Source organism: Odocoileus virginianus, chromosome 5, assembly GCF_023699985.2.
Source record: "Odocoileus virginianus isolate 20LAN1187 ecotype Illinois chromosome 5, Ovbor_1.2, whole genome shotgun sequence".
Taxonomy (NCBI): domain Eukaryota; kingdom Metazoa; phylum Chordata; class Mammalia; order Artiodactyla; family Cervidae; genus Odocoileus; species Odocoileus virginianus.
The window spans coordinates 62,293,394-62,315,071 of NC_069678.1; the positions used below are offsets into that span (position 1 = coordinate 62,293,394).

The 21,678-nt window shown below is 36.4% G+C and overlaps 1 protein-coding gene across 1 annotated transcript in view; it reads right to left on the bottom strand.

Moving 5' to 3' along the window:
* The window catches only part of CACHD1 (cache domain containing 1), a 230,899-nt gene that overhangs the window by 129,835 nt on the left and 79,386 nt on the right, over positions 1-21,678 (bottom strand). The window contains exon 2 of the mRNA XM_020877747.2: positions 10,954-11,016. Coding sequence (XP_020733406.2) covers positions 10,954-11,016 — 63 coding nt within the window. The remainder of the gene's footprint in view (positions 1-10,953; positions 11,017-21,678) is intronic.

The window sequence follows — 21,678 nt, forward strand, 5'->3', positions numbered from 1 at the left end:
TTAAAAATGGGCACTTAATTTCCAAAAATGTGAGGTTTTTAAAGTGTCTTTGATATTAACTTCTCATTTTGATATTACTTTTTCATTGAATTGCTTTCTTCTCTGTAGCCACCCTCAGTGTTTTTTCAGTCTTCTAACTTCATTGAAGCTTTCAATAGCCATGTCAAAGATCTCTCTTGGTAAATGTCACAATGCACTTGAAAATATGTAGGTTATTTTAAAATATCTTTTGACATTGATCTCTAACATAATTCCACAATGATAAGAGAATAGGTTCTGTATAATCTTAAAGCCTTTAGACCATGAAATTTTTGCACCTTGTTTTATGTCCTTGGATATATTCCAGTGTCTCTTGGCTGACAGTCTATGGGAACTCGAATAAAATTTATATCCTACTATTGTGTGAAAATTGTATAAATCTTAATTATATTGAATTGGTTCATGGTGCTTTTCAGGTATACTATATCCTTCTATTCATTTTATTAATTTTTGAGAATCTGATATTGAAACTCCAGCCAAAAATCTTAATTAGTCTACTAAGAAAAATTGAAATACATAGTGGAACTAAACGTAACTTTGCTTTGTAATTTCCAAGTCTCCTGTAAATGTGTTATCATGCCTTCATAATTTAAAAAAGAAAAATACAAAAAAATTTTAAGTATATCTGAAAAATTTTAAATATATTTGGAGAGGTCAACAGTAGAATGGAGATAATATGAATGAATTAAAAAATAAATTAAAAAATTATCTACTCTGAAGGTCAGAGAGGGAAAAATTAAAATAGTAATAGAAGGAGGTATCATCTCAGGAACTTACAGTGAAATAGTAAAAGATTTGGTGTATGTATAATTGGAGACCCAGAAGGAGAGCATATAATGAAGAGAAACTATTTGAAGATATAATGGTCAAAAGAGTCCCCAAGTTTGATGGAAGATATAAATTTACAGATTCAGACTGCTCAACAAACACCAAGCAGGATTAATATAAAGATGGCTATGTCTAGGCAGCCATAGTCAAATTACTGAAAACTAAATATATAGAGAAAAGTCTTAAAAGTAGCCATGGGGTGGAAGTCGGGGAATGACAAGGCATACAGAGTGATAACAACTTGCACTGAGTCCTAATCAGAAACTATGCAGTCCAGTACACATGGGACAATAGTGAAGTGCAAAAGGATTAAAAAAAAAAAAAAAAAAAAAACCAGTCAATCTGGAATTCAATCTCAAGCAAAACCATCTTTTAAGAGAAAAGACAAAATAGAGACATTTTATGAGTACAAAATATCATGAAGCATAAATACTAATACAATTTGTAACCAGGAATACTGCACTATAAGTCTTTATGCTTAATATCAGTTGGTATGTTTAGAAAAAAATGAACAGCATTGGAAATGATAAATATGAGATTTTTCTTTCCTTTATTTATTAAATTCATATGACAATTTAAAGCCAAAGCAATAACACTTCCTTGTGTAGTTTGCAATACTTGTGGATATAAGAATATGATGATTCTAGTATAAAGTAGAAAAATGAACCTATAAAGTTTGTGAGGGTTTTAGGTTATACATGAGGTGATAGATTATTAACTCTAAAAACGTTGTAATAAATTTCTAGACCATATATTTAAAATATGAAAAGCAATATAGCTAAAAATAAAGTAAAATTCAAAAAACATTCAAAAGTCCAAAATAAGTTAGAGAACTGAGAAAAAAGAGGCGGGGGGGCGGGGGGACGACGACAGAAAATAATAGTTTACCTAAATCCAACAATCAAAATAATATTAACTAAGTACTCCCCATTAAAAGACAGAAATTGTCAGAATAGCAGAACTAAAGAAAGAAAGAAAGAAAGAAAATCTCAACTATATTCTGTCTACAATTATACACACTTTTAGCAACAGAGACATGAAGTAAATACCAGTACAAAGACACATCATGCAAAAATAGGAAGCATATAAAAGCTAGAGTATCTATGTTAATATCAGGTAAAATACACTTTAAGGAAAGAGCATCAGATTAAAAGTGACATTTCAAAATTCACAATTTATATAAAAAGTCATCAGGACCTAACAATCTTAAATGTCTACATGACTAATGATCAATCTTCAGCATATATAAGGTAAAAATACACAGAATAAAAGGAAAAAATACAATATTCCACACCACTGTAGTTGAAAATATTACCATTCCTCCCGGCAAATGATAAAACCGTTTAATCACTAAGCTGTGTCTGACTCTTTTGGAACTCCATGGATTTTCGCCTGCCAGGCTCCTCTGTCCATGGGATTTCCCAGGCAAGAATACTGGAGTGGGTTGCCATTTCCTTCTCCAGGGGCTCTTCCAGACCCAGGGATTAATCCTGCATCTCCCGACCCAGCAGTCAAACCCATGTAATGATAAAATTATACAAATAAAAAATCAGCCATAAAATAAATGATCTATCAACCAGCTTGAAAGTGAAAGTGAAGGTTAGTTGCTCAGTCATGTCCGACTCTTTGTGACCCCATGGACTGAAGCCTGTTTGGCTCCTCTGTCCATGGAATTCTCCAGGCAAGAATACTGGAGTGGGTTGCCATTTCCTTCTCCAGAGGATCTTCCCTACCCAGGGATAGAACCCATGCCTCTGGCATCGCAGGCAAATTCTTTACAAACTGGGCCACTAAGGAAGCCCCACAACCAGCTTAACCTAATGGATATATATAAAGAATACAACAACCAACAACTGGAGAATGTACATTCTTTTCAAATTTACATGGTATATTCACCTAAGATAGATCCTTTATACTAGGTCACAAAACCAAAGTTACAATAAATTAAGACTGAAATAATACAGAGTCTGTTCCTTGACCACAATGAAATTAAATTAGAAATCAGTAACAATAAAATTGTTACTAAGAAGACCTCAAATGTTTTGAAAGTGGACAACATACCTCAGAGTAATCCATGGGTCAAAGAAGAAATCACAAGGGAAATCAGCAAATATTTTAAAATTGAATGACAGTAAAAATATATCATGTTCAATTTTGTGGGTGTGTAACTGAAGTAGTGCTTAGAGGAAAGTTTGTAGCTTTAAATTCTATTTGACAAAAAGAAAAGTATAAAAAAGAAAAACCAAAGTTACAATTTAAGAAGAAGGAAAAAAGAAAAATTAATCAATAATATAAGGAAGGAAATAGCAAAGAGTATAAATTCATGAAACAGAAAACAAAAAAAGCTCAATTGAACTTTTAAAAAATTATTACTAATTTGCTTTCTCACGATCTCACTCTCTGCCATCTAGTTTAACCATTTTATTGATTTTTTTCAAAAAATCAGTATTTTATTTTCTTGATCATTTTCTGTTGTTCTAGCCAACAGAAATTAAAAGGATAATAAAAATATTATAAATACCTTTATGCCAATAACAACTTAAATGGAAGGGAGAAATTTATTGACAGAAGAAAAAAAAAATCAACTCACCAAAACTGACGCAAAATGAGAGAAAATCTGAAGAAACAAACAAACAAACAAAAGTCCAACCCTAGAAAACCCCCAAACCTAGAGCTATTAAAGAATCTGGATGATCAAAAACTAACTCCAGATCCAGATGGTGCTCTGGTGAATTCTACCTAACATCAAAGGAAGGAATAACACCAAACCTACACTCTGAAAAGTAACAGAGGTGGAATTTCCAAACTAGTTTTATAAATCCAGGACCCTAAAAATCAAAAAGTGATAAGTGATAAAAGAAAAACTAAAAGAAAATCAGGAGCTTGGGGAGCAGTGTGGGCTGCAGTATAAATACGGTGGTCAGCTCTTTTGGAAGGAGACACTTGAGAAAGGACTTGAAGGAAGCGAGGGCCAGTGGGGATTGCATATTGGAACAGAACCAGTGCAAAGGCCCTAAGGCAGCAATGTGCCAAGAATCGGCAAGGAGGCAAGTGGAGTATCCTGCAGGCCCAAGTAAGGAAAGCTTATGAAAGAAGAAGGAAGGGATTAACTGTTCATGGCTAATACAGTGAAGACCCAGGATTTAGCAAATTGGAGGTAACCAGTGACCTCTAAGAGAGTGGCGTTTTGGGATTGGTGGGACCAGAGAAGGTTTTAGAGAGAAAGGGAGAGCTGGATCTATGGAACAGAGACATCTCTTACAATGGGCTGTGCCTCAGAGGGGAAGAAAGAAATGGGACAGTAGTTGAAGAGGGAGGTGGAATCAAAAGAAGGGGTTTTTGCATGTGTGTTTAAGATAGAGCCCCATGCTTGTATGTTAATGGCTATGATCCTGGGGTTCCCTGGTGGCTTAGTGGTAAATAATCTGCCTGCAATGCAAGAGACGTGGGTTCCATCCCTGGGTCTGGAAGATCCCCTGGAGGAGGCCATGGCAACCCACTCCAGTGTTCTTACAAGGAAAATCCCACAGACAGAGGAGTCTGGTGGGCTATGGTCCATGAAGTCACTGAGAGTCGGGCATGGCTGAAGTGATTGAGCACACATGTATGTGATCCTGAAGAACTAATACCATACAAGAAACAGGCAGACTGTTAGATGAACACCCTTGGTCCAAAGTCAGGTTCATCTCCTCTGTAAGTACGCAGTTTTCCTAACAATTTGCACATTTCAAAAGAATTCTGAGATCTTCTAAAAATTAGCTGCTGCCAAAAATCAATAGTTTATGAAATACTGCAATAATTATGAATATGTTTGCCAGATCATTAAAAAAAATTGTTAACATAAATAATTACTTGAGCACTTGAGAAAAAGTTAGAGCAAACTCTTCAAACATATCCAAAGTAGTTTTTTTAAAAGTGATTCAATCAAGTGGCCCATGAAGCTTTTCCTCCTTTTGTTTTTTTCTTCACTGCTTTGTGTCTTGTGGAGCACATTTTGCTATCTTACAGAGCACTTGATGGAAAATTTATTTTTCTTGATGCAGGTTCAGTTTGATATAATGCCCTTAGGTGTTCACACAACTTCATTTCTTAAAGTATTCAAAAATGAAGTCAATGGGAGGTGATCCACATGAGAATGTGTGCCTGGGATTTTTATTTTCCTGAGGCTGTTGCTATAGCTTTTTGGCAGTAAAACTACATAATGAACTAATTAAAAATTTAAAACACATTGTTAGGCAATTTAGAACCACATTCAGAAGGTTAATTTAAAAGAAATAATGAGAAAAAGCAAACAAAAGTCTATATACCAAAGAGAGTTTTGTAGTAAGAGTCAAGAATCACAAAATGGTTTTTATTAGTTTTAATTATTTTGCTCCCCTAACCAGAAAGATATTACCAGGTCGGCTTTACTGCCAAATTACATAGTATGCACAAGTCAGATCCAACTCTCAATAAGATTTGATAGTAAAGAGAGACTGAAAGAACCCATGGGGCTCCAGTTTTCATTACCCCAAAGGAGAAATGATGGATAGAAAATGCAAGTCAGTATTCCAGATACTATGAAACATAAGAAAGCAGGCATAGCAAAGTGGTTCCTTTCCAACTAAAGACTGTGAGCTATAATTAAGAGGACACAGGTCAATAATCTACTTCAAATAACTAACCTGTTTTTGGCTCACTAAACCAATCTTAGGAACAGTTGAACTGTTACAATTAAGAGCTGTTATAATTGTTAAGAGACTGAAACTGAAAGCATTAAGTTGTGCAGTGGTGTCTGACTCTCTGTGACCCCCTGGACCATAGCCCACCAGGCTCCTCTGTCCATGGAATTCTCCAGACAAGAATACTGGAGTGGGTAGCCATTCCTTTCTCCAGGGGATCTTTCCAACTCAGGTCTCCTGCACTGCTGGAGACTGCAGATTCTTTACTATTTGAGTCACCAGGTTAGTGTCTTAAATAAAAGCAGAAACTACCTTAGGACCGTGAAGTCCCCAAAGACTCAATGGTCCTAAGGATGGGAAGGAGAGCAGAAATCCGGGAAATAAGCCAGAGCCAGAACCTGCTCTTATTCTGAGAATTATGCATAATCTGAAGACATGGAACTTCCAGTTTAATGATCACATGGGGCATCGGACACATAAGAGACAAAACCTCAAGGCTTGGCCAAGTGGAGAATTGATAGGAGACAGTGCATAGAACTATAACCCAAAGAGCTCTATGCTCTCAGTACAATGAGGGAATACAGAGAGATGGTTAGAAAATTACTGACAGAAAGATTCTACAGATATCTGGAAATTTTAGAACATACTTTTAAATAAATAAATAGATCAAAGAAGAAGTGATAAAATAGGAATACACCTAAATAAAAATAATATATATCATAGGTGGTCACAATATACAATTATCAAATATACTTTTCTGGAGGTCATTGTAGGAGGAAACAGAAAAGAAATTATCTACATAGAAAACTCAAAGGAATCTACAGATAAATCATTAGAACTCATATGATAGCTTAAAAAAAATTAGACATAAAATATATGCATGGAACTGAAAAGCAACAGTTAAAAAAAATACAATTTTTAAAGGTACACTGATAACCTAAACAAACAAAAAAACCATAAATAAATCCCACATGCATGGATATTTGTCCTTTGTGAACAAAATTATAAAACTATGCTAAGAGACACTGTATTTACCAAATCATATTAGTAAGATATTCTCTCCAAACTGCTCTATATGCTCTATATGGCAATGCCAATACTGTTTCTAAAATTCAATGTAAGAGCAAATGATCTAAACTTCTAAGAAACATGATGCTAGCCATCTAGATATGTGGTACTGGCACAATTATAGATAAATACACCAAAGGAAACCAAATCAAACTCACACATACATGTAAATTTCACTAATGACTGAAAACAAATAGAAAAAATAAAAGGGACAATTGCTCAACAGATAGTGTAAGAACACGTGGCAATAGACATGGGGCAGTGGGAAAAAAACTGAATATCTGCTTCACATCCAACATCAAAAGCAATTCCAAGTGGCAAAAAGTCTTAAAGGAGAAAAGAAAAGCCACACATTGGGAGAACATTTATATTTATGAAACATAAATCTTTAAGGAAATCTAATGTGGTAATCACTGGCCATATGTGACTACTTACCTTAAATGTAAAATTTAATTACTCAGTAGTTATTGCTACATTTCAAGTGCTCAGCAGCCACAAGTGCTAGTGGCTGCCTGACTAGCACCAGTATGAAACATCTCCATCACCACAGAAGTCTCTTTTGGATAGAGCTGATCTAGAAGTGTGGAATATTTAAACTTCTAAACTAAACAGACAACTCAATTTTAAAAATGGACAAAGGACATTAGTAGACATTCAACACAATAATAAGCACACAAAAAAATGAACCATAAACATGGTAAACAGTCATTTTAACTTAAACAAATTAAACTCGTTAGATAAAATCTCAACATTCCAAACTGGCAAAAGATTAAAACTCAGTAATACCAAGTATTGAAGATGCTATAGAGCAGCACATTTCCAGGACACTGTCTGTAGAAAGGTAACCCATGGTAACCACTGAGGGAGCAGTTTTGCATTATCCAATCACACTGAACACTCTGGTACCCAGCAATTCTACTTTAGAGAAGGAATTCTCCACCCGAGCCAATCTCTCCCTTGACCCAGGGTACCTGGAAAAGCATTTAATTGGCAGAAGTCAGGGATAATAATGTTCCTGCAAGTCAAAGAATTGTTCCACTTAAATTTTGCACCAGGAGATAAGACTAAAACAATAAAAATCAACACTAGACACAACCCAAACATCATTAAAAGAAAAACAGATACATAAACTGCATTTAATGGAATGCTTATAATTGAAAATAAATGCTCCTTAGTTACATATATCAACAGAGGTGATTTTAAGGATTATAATACTCAGTAAAGTAGCAAGATATGTAAACATAATATACTTGAGATGTATATAAAGAACAAAAACAATCAAATAATGAATTTAGGGGTGTATATATATATCTCAAACACACACAAGCAAAGGTATGGTTAACAAAAAATCAGGACAGTATTATCCTTGGGTGACAAGGTTACACGGGTGCTTTCTAAAGTACCAGGAATGCTTGATTTCTTTAGATGGGTTGTAGGTTGAGATGTTCATTTTAATCAAGTATTTCTGTATTCTACTCATACATGTTTTATATACTCTACATGTTTGATATATTTCACAATTTTTAAAAAGTCAGCTCAGTTACTTAACAACTAGGCTCCTTGACCTTTGTGAACTTGGTTAGTTATAGCTAAACTCCATCTATAGTTATTCTATAGTGTCAAGGAGATAATATGTGTGAAAGTGTGAGCCACCGTGATGGGGGACAGAATAGGAAACACAGAGGTAAGCATTTTCCTAAAGATTTCATCCTGAGTACTGTCCAGGATCACAGGGCCCTGAGTTCCCAGGCAGTTATTAATCAAGTCAAGTAAATGTCAGGAGTTCTCTGTTCTCTCAATTTAGAGTGAGGATAACTCTAGTCCAATTCAAGCCACAAGAGAATCATAATATTGAAGGCAGAGCAGATACTCACTTAAAGCGTCTGGAAACCTTGTCATGGAAGAAAAAATTATTCAGGACCTGGGTATTTTCAGTTTTAGGCTAAACGATAATGACATGATAATTATCTCCAAATATTGGATGTGAAAGTGGCATAAGATTTATTTTGTCCAAGGTTCTTCTAGAGAGACTGGAGAAATTAAAGAAAAGTTAAAAAGTACATTCCTGGTCAATATTTAAGAAAGAAATTTTGACAATAAAAGGGAGGAGACAGAAATGATGAGGTGATGAGTCTCTTTCATCTACCTTCTTCAACTAAAGATAGTTTAGCAGCCTTCTGTTTTGTAGGCTTCCCTGGTAGTAAAGAATCTGCCTGTAACACGGGAGACCTGGGTTCAGTCCCTGGGTCGGGAAGATCCCCTGGAGAAGGGAATGGCGACCCACTCCAGTATTCTAGCCTGGAGAATTCCATGGCTACAGTCCATGGGATCACAAAGAGCCAGACATGACTGAGCAACTAACACTTTCTGTTTTGTAAGAAAATACAGATTTTAAAATAAACCCAGTTAAAATAAAAATATAGATGGTATAACTTAGTGTCAAACTTATTTTGAAAACCAGTTCTCTTACTTAGTAGTCACGAGACTGTGGCTAACTTATTCTATCTTTTGGAGTTTTGTCAACCTCATCTAAGATAACGATAGCATCTTTCCTTCAGGGTTATATGGAAAAACCCATATGATAATATATGGAAATCACCATACTTCTATAGGTGCACTAAATAAGCTGCTAATAACTTTTGAAAATTATTATAGAAGATTTCCAAACTTTTTCACAGCTGGATTTTAAAAAGCAAGGACATCACTCCAAGAAAATGAAACAACTTTCATGTTTAAAAACAGCTAAAGAGGGACTTCACTGGGGGTACAGTGGTTCAGACTCCACACTTCCGATGCCGGGGGCACAGGTTCCATCCTTGGTCCAGGAACTAAGATCCCAAGTGCCCTATGGCATCCCCCTTGACCAAGAAAAAACATCTAAAAGAAGAACTTGTATCTGTTACTTAAAGAAAGGCAACAAAATTGATATCCTTGGATCAGTTTCTTTAAAACCTTATCAAATGGCTTTTAGTCTCCCAGTAAGTCTCCTTGAACATGCTTTGTGTAGAAACCTTCTCCTATAAAAACCCTTTACATGACCCTAAAGCACTTTCCAGTTTGCCAGAATAAAAATAAGACAGAATCATGAAGGTAAGGTTTGATACAACAAACCACATTCCCTACAATTTCAGGTCATTAGTTTTTATAATTATCTAAAGCTAAGAAAAGGGGTACATGCTTAATGTCTCATGTTGTCTAAATTTAACCTGCAGAAACCAATAAACGTCTTGAATGTCTATAAACAGGAGATGTTGAACTTCAAGATGAAACCACAGTAGTTTATTATAAATAAATAACTATCCTATAAATAACTTCACTTTAATGACACTTGAAAACTTTGTCCTTCTGCATAGCACTTTTGAAGTTCTGATCAAGTCAACATGAATAAGATAAAGGCAGCAACTCAGGGAGTTTAAATTATTTTATATTTTCCTATAGTTATCTTTTTATTCTGTGGAAACACTCTGTTACACTCTGGTTTTCAGCTTGGTCCTGTTTTTTACTTAAGTTTCCAATCTAGCTTCAAATTACTAGTTGGGAGTCACATGGTGTAATGAGGTTGGTAGATTAGCTGAAATTAAAACCCAGAATCCTCTTTACCACACCTATTTTTTCAAGCACAGATCAATTATTTATGACCAAGTTCACCAACACTATGTTTTAGCTTAGGAAGCAGTCCATTTGAAGCCAGCTATAAATAAAGTGAATAGAATATGGCCTTAGAACTTTTTGACCCCACAGAGCATTGAGAAGACGGGAGAGAAGCAGCAATGGAAGAAAACAAAAAGAGGAAAGAAAAATAAAAGAACAAAGAAGCCAACATTCACTGAGCTACTTCTACATCAGGCCATCCACCTAATGCATTTCACTTATTCTCAGTTAACTGGACATTACTTCATTTAATTCTCACAACCCCATCAAGCAGATATATTTCCACCTATTTTAAGATTAAGAAACTGTAGCTCAAAAGGCTAAATTTCTTCCTGAGAGTCATGAAATAAGTAGAAAGACCAGATTTTGACCTGGGGTTTGTCTGATTCCAAAGCCTGAGCACTTTTCCCTATAGCAGATGAAATCATTTCTAATATTTTAAAATCTTGAGTTTTGGAATTTCCAAAAAAATAACAAGGAACTAAATAGTATTTTCAATGGATAGCATGAATAGCAGAAAACCATCCTATAACCATTATTCTGATTGCTTATAAGAACCTAGGTGGGAGGTTGTCACCATTTGCTTAAGATGTGTATGAAATCATATATAAAGAGCAACAGACAACCTCACATGGAGATTGGAAAGAGTCATGAAGCCAAAAGCAATCCAAAGACAGAGAATGCCAAGTGTGCCGTCACCTCTTACCTGCTGCACTTCACTTTCTCCATTTGAAATTTTCTCAGTGTAAACAAAGGAGTTGAATATCCGCTGCAAGGAAAAGAAAATGAACAAACATTAGATTTTCTAAATAAGGCAACCATTTTCTATATGAATGCATGTGTGTGAATAATCTGTTTACAGCACAAAGAGAATCAAGCAGAAAAAATTTAATTAAAATAGTTACTTTACACAGAGAAATCCAAATATCAGCCAGAGTCAATCACACTGATGGAAGCAATACCCAGGCACTTCTGTCGTGAAATAAACCAGATGTTACGCTATATTTTTCATTTTCAAAAATACATTTAATTATAGATTTCCGGAGCCCATGCCATTTTATCCGACTGGTATAATCTGACAAAGCTGTGTTTCTCATTTAAGCCCTGCAACTCCCTGAATGCAGTAATTGTTTACAGACACTACAATCTAATGTAATAAAGCTCTTTAAAAAGGATTTTTTCCATATTCTCTCATGTCCCTGTCCAACTGGTACCTACCCAATATTATCTATCACCTTCATTACCCAAGTACCCCTTTGAAAAAGTAGTATAATAGGGCTTGCCAAATATGTGTGGCCTTAAGAGAGGATCCAGCCCTTACATGCCAGGAAATATGACAACCATGCCAAGACATCAGCCCAAGCTGCGGCACACACATTCCTCCCCTGGTCTCTCGCCTCCCACTCCTGCAGCCACTGCTGGATTTACATCTTGCAGACTTACAACTCCACTGAACCCCACGTTTACTGACCAATCACAAGTGATTGAACTATCACCAACTAGGAAAGAAAAAAAATAGAGAAAGAACCCAAGAAATGTATCTGTTAGGGGCTGGAGGGGAAGAAAAAGTACAGCAGCCTCATCATTTATCCTAAACTTTAAAGATACCTCTAGAACTCTCCAGATGAGCAAGCAGTCAGATCTGGAGATGTCAGCCAAAATTTCCCTTTTTCCTTTCTATCCCACTGCCAAGGGTTTGTCAGCATCTGGGACAGCTTCCCAGACAGCCTCACACACCTGCATGGTTGTGGTGAGGAAGACAAGTGCTAAGTTCATCAAGTGCTGTGCAAATGACAGATCAAGGCGCTGGGGCTAGGGGAGGAGTGGAATAGCGGTTGCCGCTGGGGAAAGGGAAGCAGTTTGGAAGGATTGAGATGGAATGGGATGGAATTACAGTCTGGAAAATTCTAATTATGAATATCAGAATTTTCAATGCGCCATTCATTCATTCATATTTATTGTCTTTTTTTCCCTAAGAACAACTCTGCTGATAGGAAAGCAGGTTACTCTATTTAGGACTCATAAAACACCTCTGTGACAAGCACCATTACTATCTCCTTATATAGATGAGGAAATGGCCACATATTTTACAGAGTGCCTAATGCAATGTACATTGTACCTCATGTGCATATCTTAATAATTCCTGCAGCTCCAAAGACAAAAAACTAAGACCCTGGGAAATTAAATAACCTTCCCAAAGTCACTCTTCATGGCTGGAATTTGAACACAGCCCCCCCCCCCAAAATGGTGCTACTCACCCTAGTGTCTTATGAGCACTTGTTACATGGTATCTTAGCACATAGGAAAGGCACTCCTGTTAGGAGCTAACACCCAAATATAACGCAGATCCACAATCTCTTATGTGTAATTCCAAAATTCAAAAGTCCCTGAAAATCAAAAGGTGTGCATAACACATTTGCTAACAAAATATGACATGATCTGAACTTATTGGCATTAAATCCTAACTTGTATTTATAGTCTTTATTAAACCACTCAGCGTGGGGATTTACTCTTTATGATGCAGATGTATTAATGCATCTGATTATAGGGTTCTGCATTAGATCTCACTCAGGGTGTTTGACATCATGGTACACCAGGATCCTGAATTCCAAAACAGATCTTGTTTTGGAGAAGGGATTATGAATCTGCAGACCTCCAGCCCCAGTTTTCTGGAGAATACCTTAGTTAGCTAGACTACAATGCTTTTAGAGACTGGATCAATGTATACTGTTTTTGTATAATTTGATTTTTACAACCTGCTTGGTACCAAGAGTACACTTTTATTAAAAATTAACATAATTCATGTAGTGTCTCTAGATCTGAAAGAGTGTGGTCAATTTCTTATTTCATTTCTGGCAGTGAAATTTCAGGGGATACATCATCTGTCCTACCCTGGAAGATATTCCTGCCAGAGGAACTGATCGAGCATCCCGCATCCTGGGAAGCAAATCAGATCCACTTTGCTCAAGCCAGCATCACCAATGGCCACACCTAGTAAGGAACCTCAGATCCTTCCCTCTTCTTTGTTGAAAAGTGAGTTCCTCAGTAGTAATAAGGAATACAAGCCTGGAAGTGTTTGCTAGGCTGTGTTCGGTCCCTGTTTTACGCATTCATTATCTTGGTAATTATTACTAATGACAGCCAATACTTTATGTAGAGCGTTATATGGCTTGTAAGCATTTCTATATTCTTGACACCGAATAAATATGGTGGGTAAAAGAAAATTTTCAAAGAAAGAAGTTACAGACATGAGCAGTAGTGACCCTGCAAACTCCTTACTTTACACAACCCTCTAACCACCCCAAGAAGTGAAAGGTGGCCTGCTAGAATAATAGCTTGGCGATATCACCAAGCAAACATTTTTTTTGCCCCTCTCCTTTCCCCACAGGGGTGTGGGCTGTTAGTGAAAAGTCAGAAGAAACTTGACAAGTAACACAGCTAAATAGGTCAGCCAGCCATGTCTGGTGCAAGGTTAAAAGTCATAAACACAGGATTTCAAGGTATACAGTGAATTTCCATTATGCTCTAGATTAATGGATAGTAATAGTCTTTCCTAAAATGCAAGGCCTGCAAAGCCCAGCTCTCAAAGGCTTATTAGGCTTAGTACTTTCATAGTTTACAATTTCACATAAATGATCTCATTTCATCTCCACAATAACTCTATGTGGTAGGCAGTGATCTGAAACCAATTTTACAGATTAAAAACTAAAGCTCAAAATTTCAATGCATCACAGGTAAAAAAAAAAAAAAATTTCAAGTACTGAAGTCTAAACCTAGGTTAAATTAAAAACAGGCATTTTTTCTAGCAAAGCTAATAAATTTATTCACATTATCTTTTTCTTAAGGATAATCTGCATGCATAAAAAAGAGTATTACTTTTTTTCTATCCATTTCATTTTAAGCAAGCTATAATGTTCTGGTATAACATTTTTTATATATGTAACACTTTATATATGTATAACATTTTATACATAAAACCAGTGTCAGGAGTAATTAAATAGTTCAATCCCTGGGTTGGGAAGATCCCCTGGAGAAGGAAATGGCAACCTCTTCCAGTACTCTTGCCTGGAAAATCCCATGGACAGAAGATCCTTGCAGGCTACAGTTCAGAAAGAGTCGGACACAACTGAGCGCACACACACACAGGAGTAATTAAAAGTCACAGAGACTTTTTGTTGCTACCTAAAATTGTGAAAGGAATAGAATATAGAGTTTTCTGGGGATTCTATTTCTAATTTGAGAGCCAGGAATTCCAAACAGTATACCTAGCTGACATTTTGGTGACTGCAAGAATTTCTTGGTTGTTAGAGAATTTGAAAAGTGAAAGTGGAAAAACGTTTTCTTAAAGCATGACATAGCAATCCCAAAAGGTCAGACTGTTCATCCTCTCTGAGGATTTACTCTCAGTAACAGAGTTAGGGTATAGATGGGTGGAGTGGGCATTCCACATTCTATTTCCAAGTTGTCACTTTCCCTTATTCCAGTTCCCTGGAGGACCAAGGGAATTCCAGACATCTGAACTCTTAATTCGAACACAAGCTGGAGGGGGTTTTGAAGTCAGTCTCCTCAATGCACAAATCCCTGGAAGTAAAGGCTTGTTCTTGCCCACTGTTCTTCCTCATTCCTGCCAAATACTCGAAATAAAAATACACTTTGTTGAAAAATGAACAGATCATTAAAATGGGTGAGGTGTCTTTTTTTTTGAAAAAGTTATTTTAAGGATAATAGTTCACCGACTCCTTTTTGTCTGTCATATTTATTTCCATAATTAAAAGAACAACAAGAAGATGTCTTAATTCTTAAGCTTAGGGCAACTGAATACCCTGATCTAAAGATGAAACTGACCTTTCTCTCATTAAAACACATAGCCTGGAAAACTGACATTATCTTCTAAATTATTTGCATATCCTATGTCCCAGCAGTTCCCATCCTGGTATATACCTAGCAGAAATGTGTACATGTTTATCAAAAGAAAAACTTACGAATGTTCATACCAGCACCACTCATAAGATCCCCAACCTGGAAATTATACAAATGCCTATCAGCAACAGAATAGACAAACTGTGTGAATTCACATGGTGGAGTATTTGGGTGAGATGAAATGAACACACAATTGCAACATGCATCAACATGATGACTCTCACAAGCAACACTGGGTGAAAGAAGCTAGACACCAGGACACAAAGAATGAAATTCCATTTATATCAAGTTCAAAACCAGGCACAACCAGTCTAGCTGATTAGAAGCCACGATAGTGGTTGCCTTCAACTGATTAGGATGTGAAGGCTGCTTGTGGGATGCTGAAATGTTCTGTCTTTTGATCGAGGTGCTGGTTACAAGGATGTGTTTGCTTTTGGAAGGGCTATATATGTATGACTGTACACTGTGTTGTGTATATGCTATACTGCAATAAATATACTTTATATGTACACTCTGGGCAGTCTCTTTAAAATGTACCCTAGACAAACTTTTTTTGTATATTTAAAAAATTATTTCTACGTTTCTAGAAAGAACAATAATCTATTAACTGGGGTATACTCAAAAAAGAATCTACACCTCACTCTGCAATCCAGATGAAACTGGACGGTACCAATACTGAGGAGTTACTTAGCAATGCAAAGATAAGGTCTCCTGAGCCTTCCCTGAGGCTACATATTAATTACTCTCTCATACCTTAGGTATACAACATGACTTAGTTGTTCAGCTTCCCATTCAATGGTACTGTACTAACCTGAATTTTCAGCAAGAAAAAAAATAAAGGTGTCTTTATTAGAATCTCATCCATCTTGGAAGATCTAAACTTATATAATGCAATTTAATCACATTGCCTTTTATTTCCTAGGAACTGTCTTCCTCCTCCTCCCCCCAAGAGGAAATTAAAGAGCCACGTAACAGTTGAATCTAGTTTCCCCAGACCTCTCTTGCAAGAGAAGAATAAACCAAAGACATCCTGGTGTGTGTGGGTGGGTGGGTGTAGGTGTGTACGGGCAGGGGGCTGGGGTGGTGGTGGCTACTTTCCCACCAAGTCCTCACTCCATTGACCCATCCTCCCTACCCACTATCTTTCCCTCCCAAATCTCTCCATTTAATTGAGTCTGATTAACAGAGGGCAAGAGAATTCTACTTAACTGGAATAGGAACAGTTACACGAGTGTTCAATAAGATGGTCAATCCAGACAGTTGGCCCCACCTTCACTCCGCCAACAGCTCTGCCAAATTTTAACTAGATGTTTAAATGAATGGTAGAGTACAAAACCGCAGCAGAGAAATAAATACCTCTACAAATCTAATGAGATTCTGTTGGTCTCCTTCCCTGATCTTTGCCAAGAAAATGCAGAGCTGAATTTTAATTCAAAAGTTTATTCTCTTGATGTTTACAGCTCGCTGTCGCAAGCCAGTTTGGCTGACAAATTCACTAACAGCTTCATTCCTCTCTGGATCTCTTCCTACCATCTAGGAATTGAGGCCAAAGGGGAAGAAAATATAGGTCACCACTGTTATCTTGAGATGTTGACCAACATTAACCCTTAAAAGAGAAAGTGCTGTCATTAATACAAACTCCAACAACCACTGGACAGGGAATTAATGACAACTTAATTTTTAAGAGTTTCAGGGAAGAAAACATGTATAAATTTATTCTCCCCTAAGCATACTCTACTAGGTTATAAGGGATTGCTTCTGCCCAGAATAGGGATCGTCTAATTTTTACCAAACTATTTAACCTCACACTGATAAACATATAGACAGTCCAAAAAATGACATTTTATAGGGACACTCTCATCATTCTACATTCTGAGATCACAAATCTGGTGCCAGAAATCCCCATCACTGAAAAAAATCTCTAAACTTGTTCATTCTGGATACAGGTAGCTCCAGAAAATAGTTTATTAAGAGTATTAAAAAGGTTACCACTAAAAAAAAAAAAGCCTAAGTGACTAATAACAGGGGAACCAATTAATCACTCTTCATCCGATCAAAAATATATTGTGCAGCTAATAAAAATGTTTACAATGATTTTTCTTATTGTTCATATTTTAAAATCAGCATTTAAATATACACATATTGTTCTAATTATATGTGTGAGGGGTTACATTATACATAAGTGTTACCATATATATTAACAAGGGCACAGCATGGATTCAGGTGCTTTGCAACACATTTCACTTAATACAACAACTCTTCATAATAGTTACTATGTCATCATTTTACAGGTGAGAAAACAGGTTCTGAGAAGTTTAGTTTGCCCAAATGTAGAACATTTTAAGTAAGTGGCCAAGTCTTGGTGCAAAATGTGCCTTACTCCAAAGTATATGTATCATCCTCTATATAATCATCATCTTAATAAAGAAAACTTAGGTAAAATATAGAAAATGACTCAAATAGTAACAGGGCTTGCCTATGAATAATGAATCCAGAACATATATTCCCTCCTCCCCATCCCCCCAATCTCAAAATGGAGCATGAATTTCCTTTATGATAGATAAAGACAAACATTTTTCAAAGAGTTGACACACTCGGAAAAAAAGGACATACATTCAGAGTTACAACTAAACTCTACAAAGAACCATTTGTACAAGATCACCACCTTGAGAGCTTACAGAGGAAAAAATAAGTACAGAGTCTCATGCTTGATCCTTACTATAAAAAACTGATCTTGAATACCATGGTGATTTGCAAGAAACAGGGCTATTGCAGATCATGACAAAAGGAAATGCTTAGGTACTGAAAATCATAGTAGAGGAAGACGCCTAGATTGGGAATTTAAAACAAAACTAATCAGTATACAATAGATGACCCTGTGCAAATGGTACCCTGTGCAGACATGTCCTGCCCAACAGACTTCCTTATTTTGTTTTACAGCTGCTATATATAAAAAACAATAATAGCTAATGCTACTATCTGTCCAGCATTAGGAACTTCATGTATGTTAACCTGATTCATGTGAAGATAAATTTATATAGATTACACTAAAAACATTATGAATGTATTTCACATACCATTATGATAGTTATTCAAACAATCTTGATAGTTATTCTATTATTCTTCTATTCCATTTATGTTAACCTCTTAACACTATTCTGTTAATGACAGTTAATTCTATGATGGTTAAAGGTATAAGGGAGCAAAAATACCTGTTTAAATATTTACCAACTAAAGTTCCACCTCATTCTTAACAACTTCCCAAAGGTAATTTCTCCATTCTCTGAATCTCTGCAATAAAGACAGTCTACGCTACAATTAAAACAATACATACACTGTAGAAAAATTGAAAATATGTAAAGGAAGAAGAGGGGAAAAATAATCTATTTTCTGACCACCCAGTAAAAACCAACTACTGTTTACATTTTATTTCATTCCACTCTTTTGGACTTCTAGGTTCTGACTTTGCTGTAAATTCTCTGATAACTGGTCCATGCCATGATTCCTTACCACAGTGTATTGTACATAGTAAGCATAAATAAGCATGTGTGCACCCATTAATTTAGGTATTAAATCATCAGACCGTTAGTTTGGCCTGTCACTCAATCAGCTAGCGAAAAAGGGAAGAAAATGGATTTTCTCTTTAAGATAAAAAACTTCCCCTTCTCTCAACAAGCTATTAATAGAGTCTTCCCCCATTACCTCTGTTTTTCCTTCTCTGTCCTCTTTAGGCTCTAAGTATATACACACATAGCCCCTTGGCTACTTCAAGTTTGCAAAAGAACTCAAATTATGAATTCCTTAATCTGAAGGCAGTTAACACCCTTCATACCAACAGAAGCTCTGAATAGCAAGGAAGCTTGGCAGAGAGTCACAAATCGGTGACAAGTGTCACCATTACAAAGGGCTGCTAGTTTTGGTCCACTCTACCCCTCAAAAGAAATTACAGGAGAAAAGGAATAGGCTGCAGTCTGATTTAGCAGGGGAAATCTAAAGCAATAATCTCAGCAAGCAAAGTTTCTGGCCTTGATCACTTGATTTCCTACTGTAGCATTGAAACCAGGAGAGTCAGTGGGTAAATATGAACCCAGAGAACAAAGAAAGGCAAAAGAAGACAGAAACACCTCCCTAAATGCAATAAAGCCTCTGAAGGGTTATTGAATTGTTGTTGTTGTTGTGGCTTTCAAAGGGAGTGAGAGGGGAAAAGGCAAGCAAATCAGTTCCACATGTTGGAAAGATTCAGCCTTTAGCCAGAGTAACTTGACTGTAAGTAATATTCATGACAATGCACGTGGAACCTCTCAGAAATGGAAAGCTGACTGCTTTGCAGATGGTGCCAGATTTCCACTCCCTTACTTCCACTCTCCTAACTCTTCATTTCCTCACTCCCTGCACCCTCAATCTCCATTTAGGCTTTTAAAATTTCACCTTGAAAGTGGGGGAAAAAGGGGGGTGGGGTGGGGCATTTAAATGGCTATGCGTTTATTCTGGGAGGAGGGCACTTTAAAATAGTCTTTGGCACTCAGGGTTCTACGTGTGCACAAGCCCGCACAAATGCTCAGGTCCTTAGGAATCCATCCATTAAGGACAAAGGGAACTGGAAACCCTGAAATCCTTTACCTTCCAGACTTAAATGACTATGCTTAGTTAATAACTCAGTGAATCAATCATGTCCTTTCTGAAAGAGTCAGAAACTATGTAAAATATAGCTCTAGACTGGGCTCTCTAGTTGAAAGAAGAAATTAAAAATTAAAAAGTAAGAAGGAATAGTGAACAGTGCAATGCAGTCTCCGTATGAACTCAGTATGCCTGGCAAAGACCCAAGGTGCTGTCAGAGTTCAGGGAGGGTTGGGGAGGTGGGGGAGATGGGAGGCAGGATTAGATGGGACTTGGGCCTGAATTTGAGGTCAGATTTAAATAGGAAAAAAGAAAAAAGAGCTTAGGCGAGAACATTTCAGAGCTGACAGAGAGGGTCTGTCACACAGTACTAAACACAAAGTACTAAGTACTTTGGACCAGGCCTATTTTGGATATTAAGGATACAAAAATGAATGTAACAAACTCCCTGTCCACATGGACCCTATGTTCTACATCCTCTGGCTTTAAGAAAATCCTTCAAATGGACTTACTCTGCACAGGTCTGTATGTTTGGAAAATGGGGGTTCAAAGATAAAAAGATCACTTCTATTGTAGAATAGCTTACAATCTAGAGACCCTGCAAGTCAGTAGTTATGACACAAAGTCAGTTGCATAAGGGGAGCTTTTAGAAATAAAACTGAACTCAATGGAAGAGAAATGATGGGGCTAGACTCTGGAGGTCTTTCAAGCCAGGAAGAGGAGTTGGATTTTACACATAAGCTAGGCACTGAGTAAATATTTTTTGAATGAGTAAATGAATAAATGTCTCTTTGCCAATAAATAAAGAACCATTAGAAAGGATTTGTAGTTGGGGAGTGACATGATGAAATAGGTGCTTTAAGAATGTTTATATTCCACATGCTCGGAAGCATGCACCCACTTCCCTCAACTGTTGCTAAGCCTTTTCACAAAGAAAAATATCTAGTCCATTTAGAAGCCAGTTACTATCCCAAGGGTCTGTGACAACTTTAGGAGCCAAATGAACTAGATTGCCTTTGATGCTTCAAATGACACTTAAAGGACCTTAAATAAAAGTTTCCCATGAGTCTTATCTCCTTTGTAAAATTATAAAATCCTCCGAGGGACTGTTTTCTTCAATTTTACGACCCCTGCAACACTGCCACAGATATGGAATATTATGGAATAAGATGGAGAAATATTTGTTAAAAAAAATGATTTAAAAATAACTTAATGCAAAGCAACTGTTTGAGTCTAAAGCACAGTTGCAATGTTGCATTCTGAGCTGAAGACTAGTTTTCGACATTTCAAAATATGCTACTGTGAGGCTGTTTGTATGGTTTTCAAATGAAATGTTCATCTATGCCATATCCAAACAGAGAAATTTTTCTGGTACATCATTTTATGTAAAGAGGTGCTTTTTTTAGTATAATCATTAAGCACAGAAATTATAAATCTAAACTTGTCACAAAAGCTAATAACTAACAATGTCAAACTGCAACTCTGTACAAACCAGCTCTGTATAAGCAATCTCTATGCCTGATGAAGGCTTTAAGCCTCCCTATGTCTACTTTCCCTAACTTATAAAGGGGAAAATTGAGTTAGATTATATAAAACTTGGTGATCCTAAAATTTCTACTCTATTGTTATGCTAGAATCATATTGACTATCAACAGCTAGACTTTTGAGCAGCTTCTAAGGCTGGGTCTTTCTGTTATATGAAATAGATGTGTCAAGCAAATTATACTTGTTGGTGAAATCTGACTTAATAATAAAAATGTTATAAACATATCTCTAAAACTTGTTGCAGGAGGAGAGGCAAAGTATTAAAGGGATGGATATTTCAACAAGAAAATTTAAGTAGAGAAAGCAGGTCTTGAGAGTGGTGAGTTTAAATCTGGACATTAAGACATGA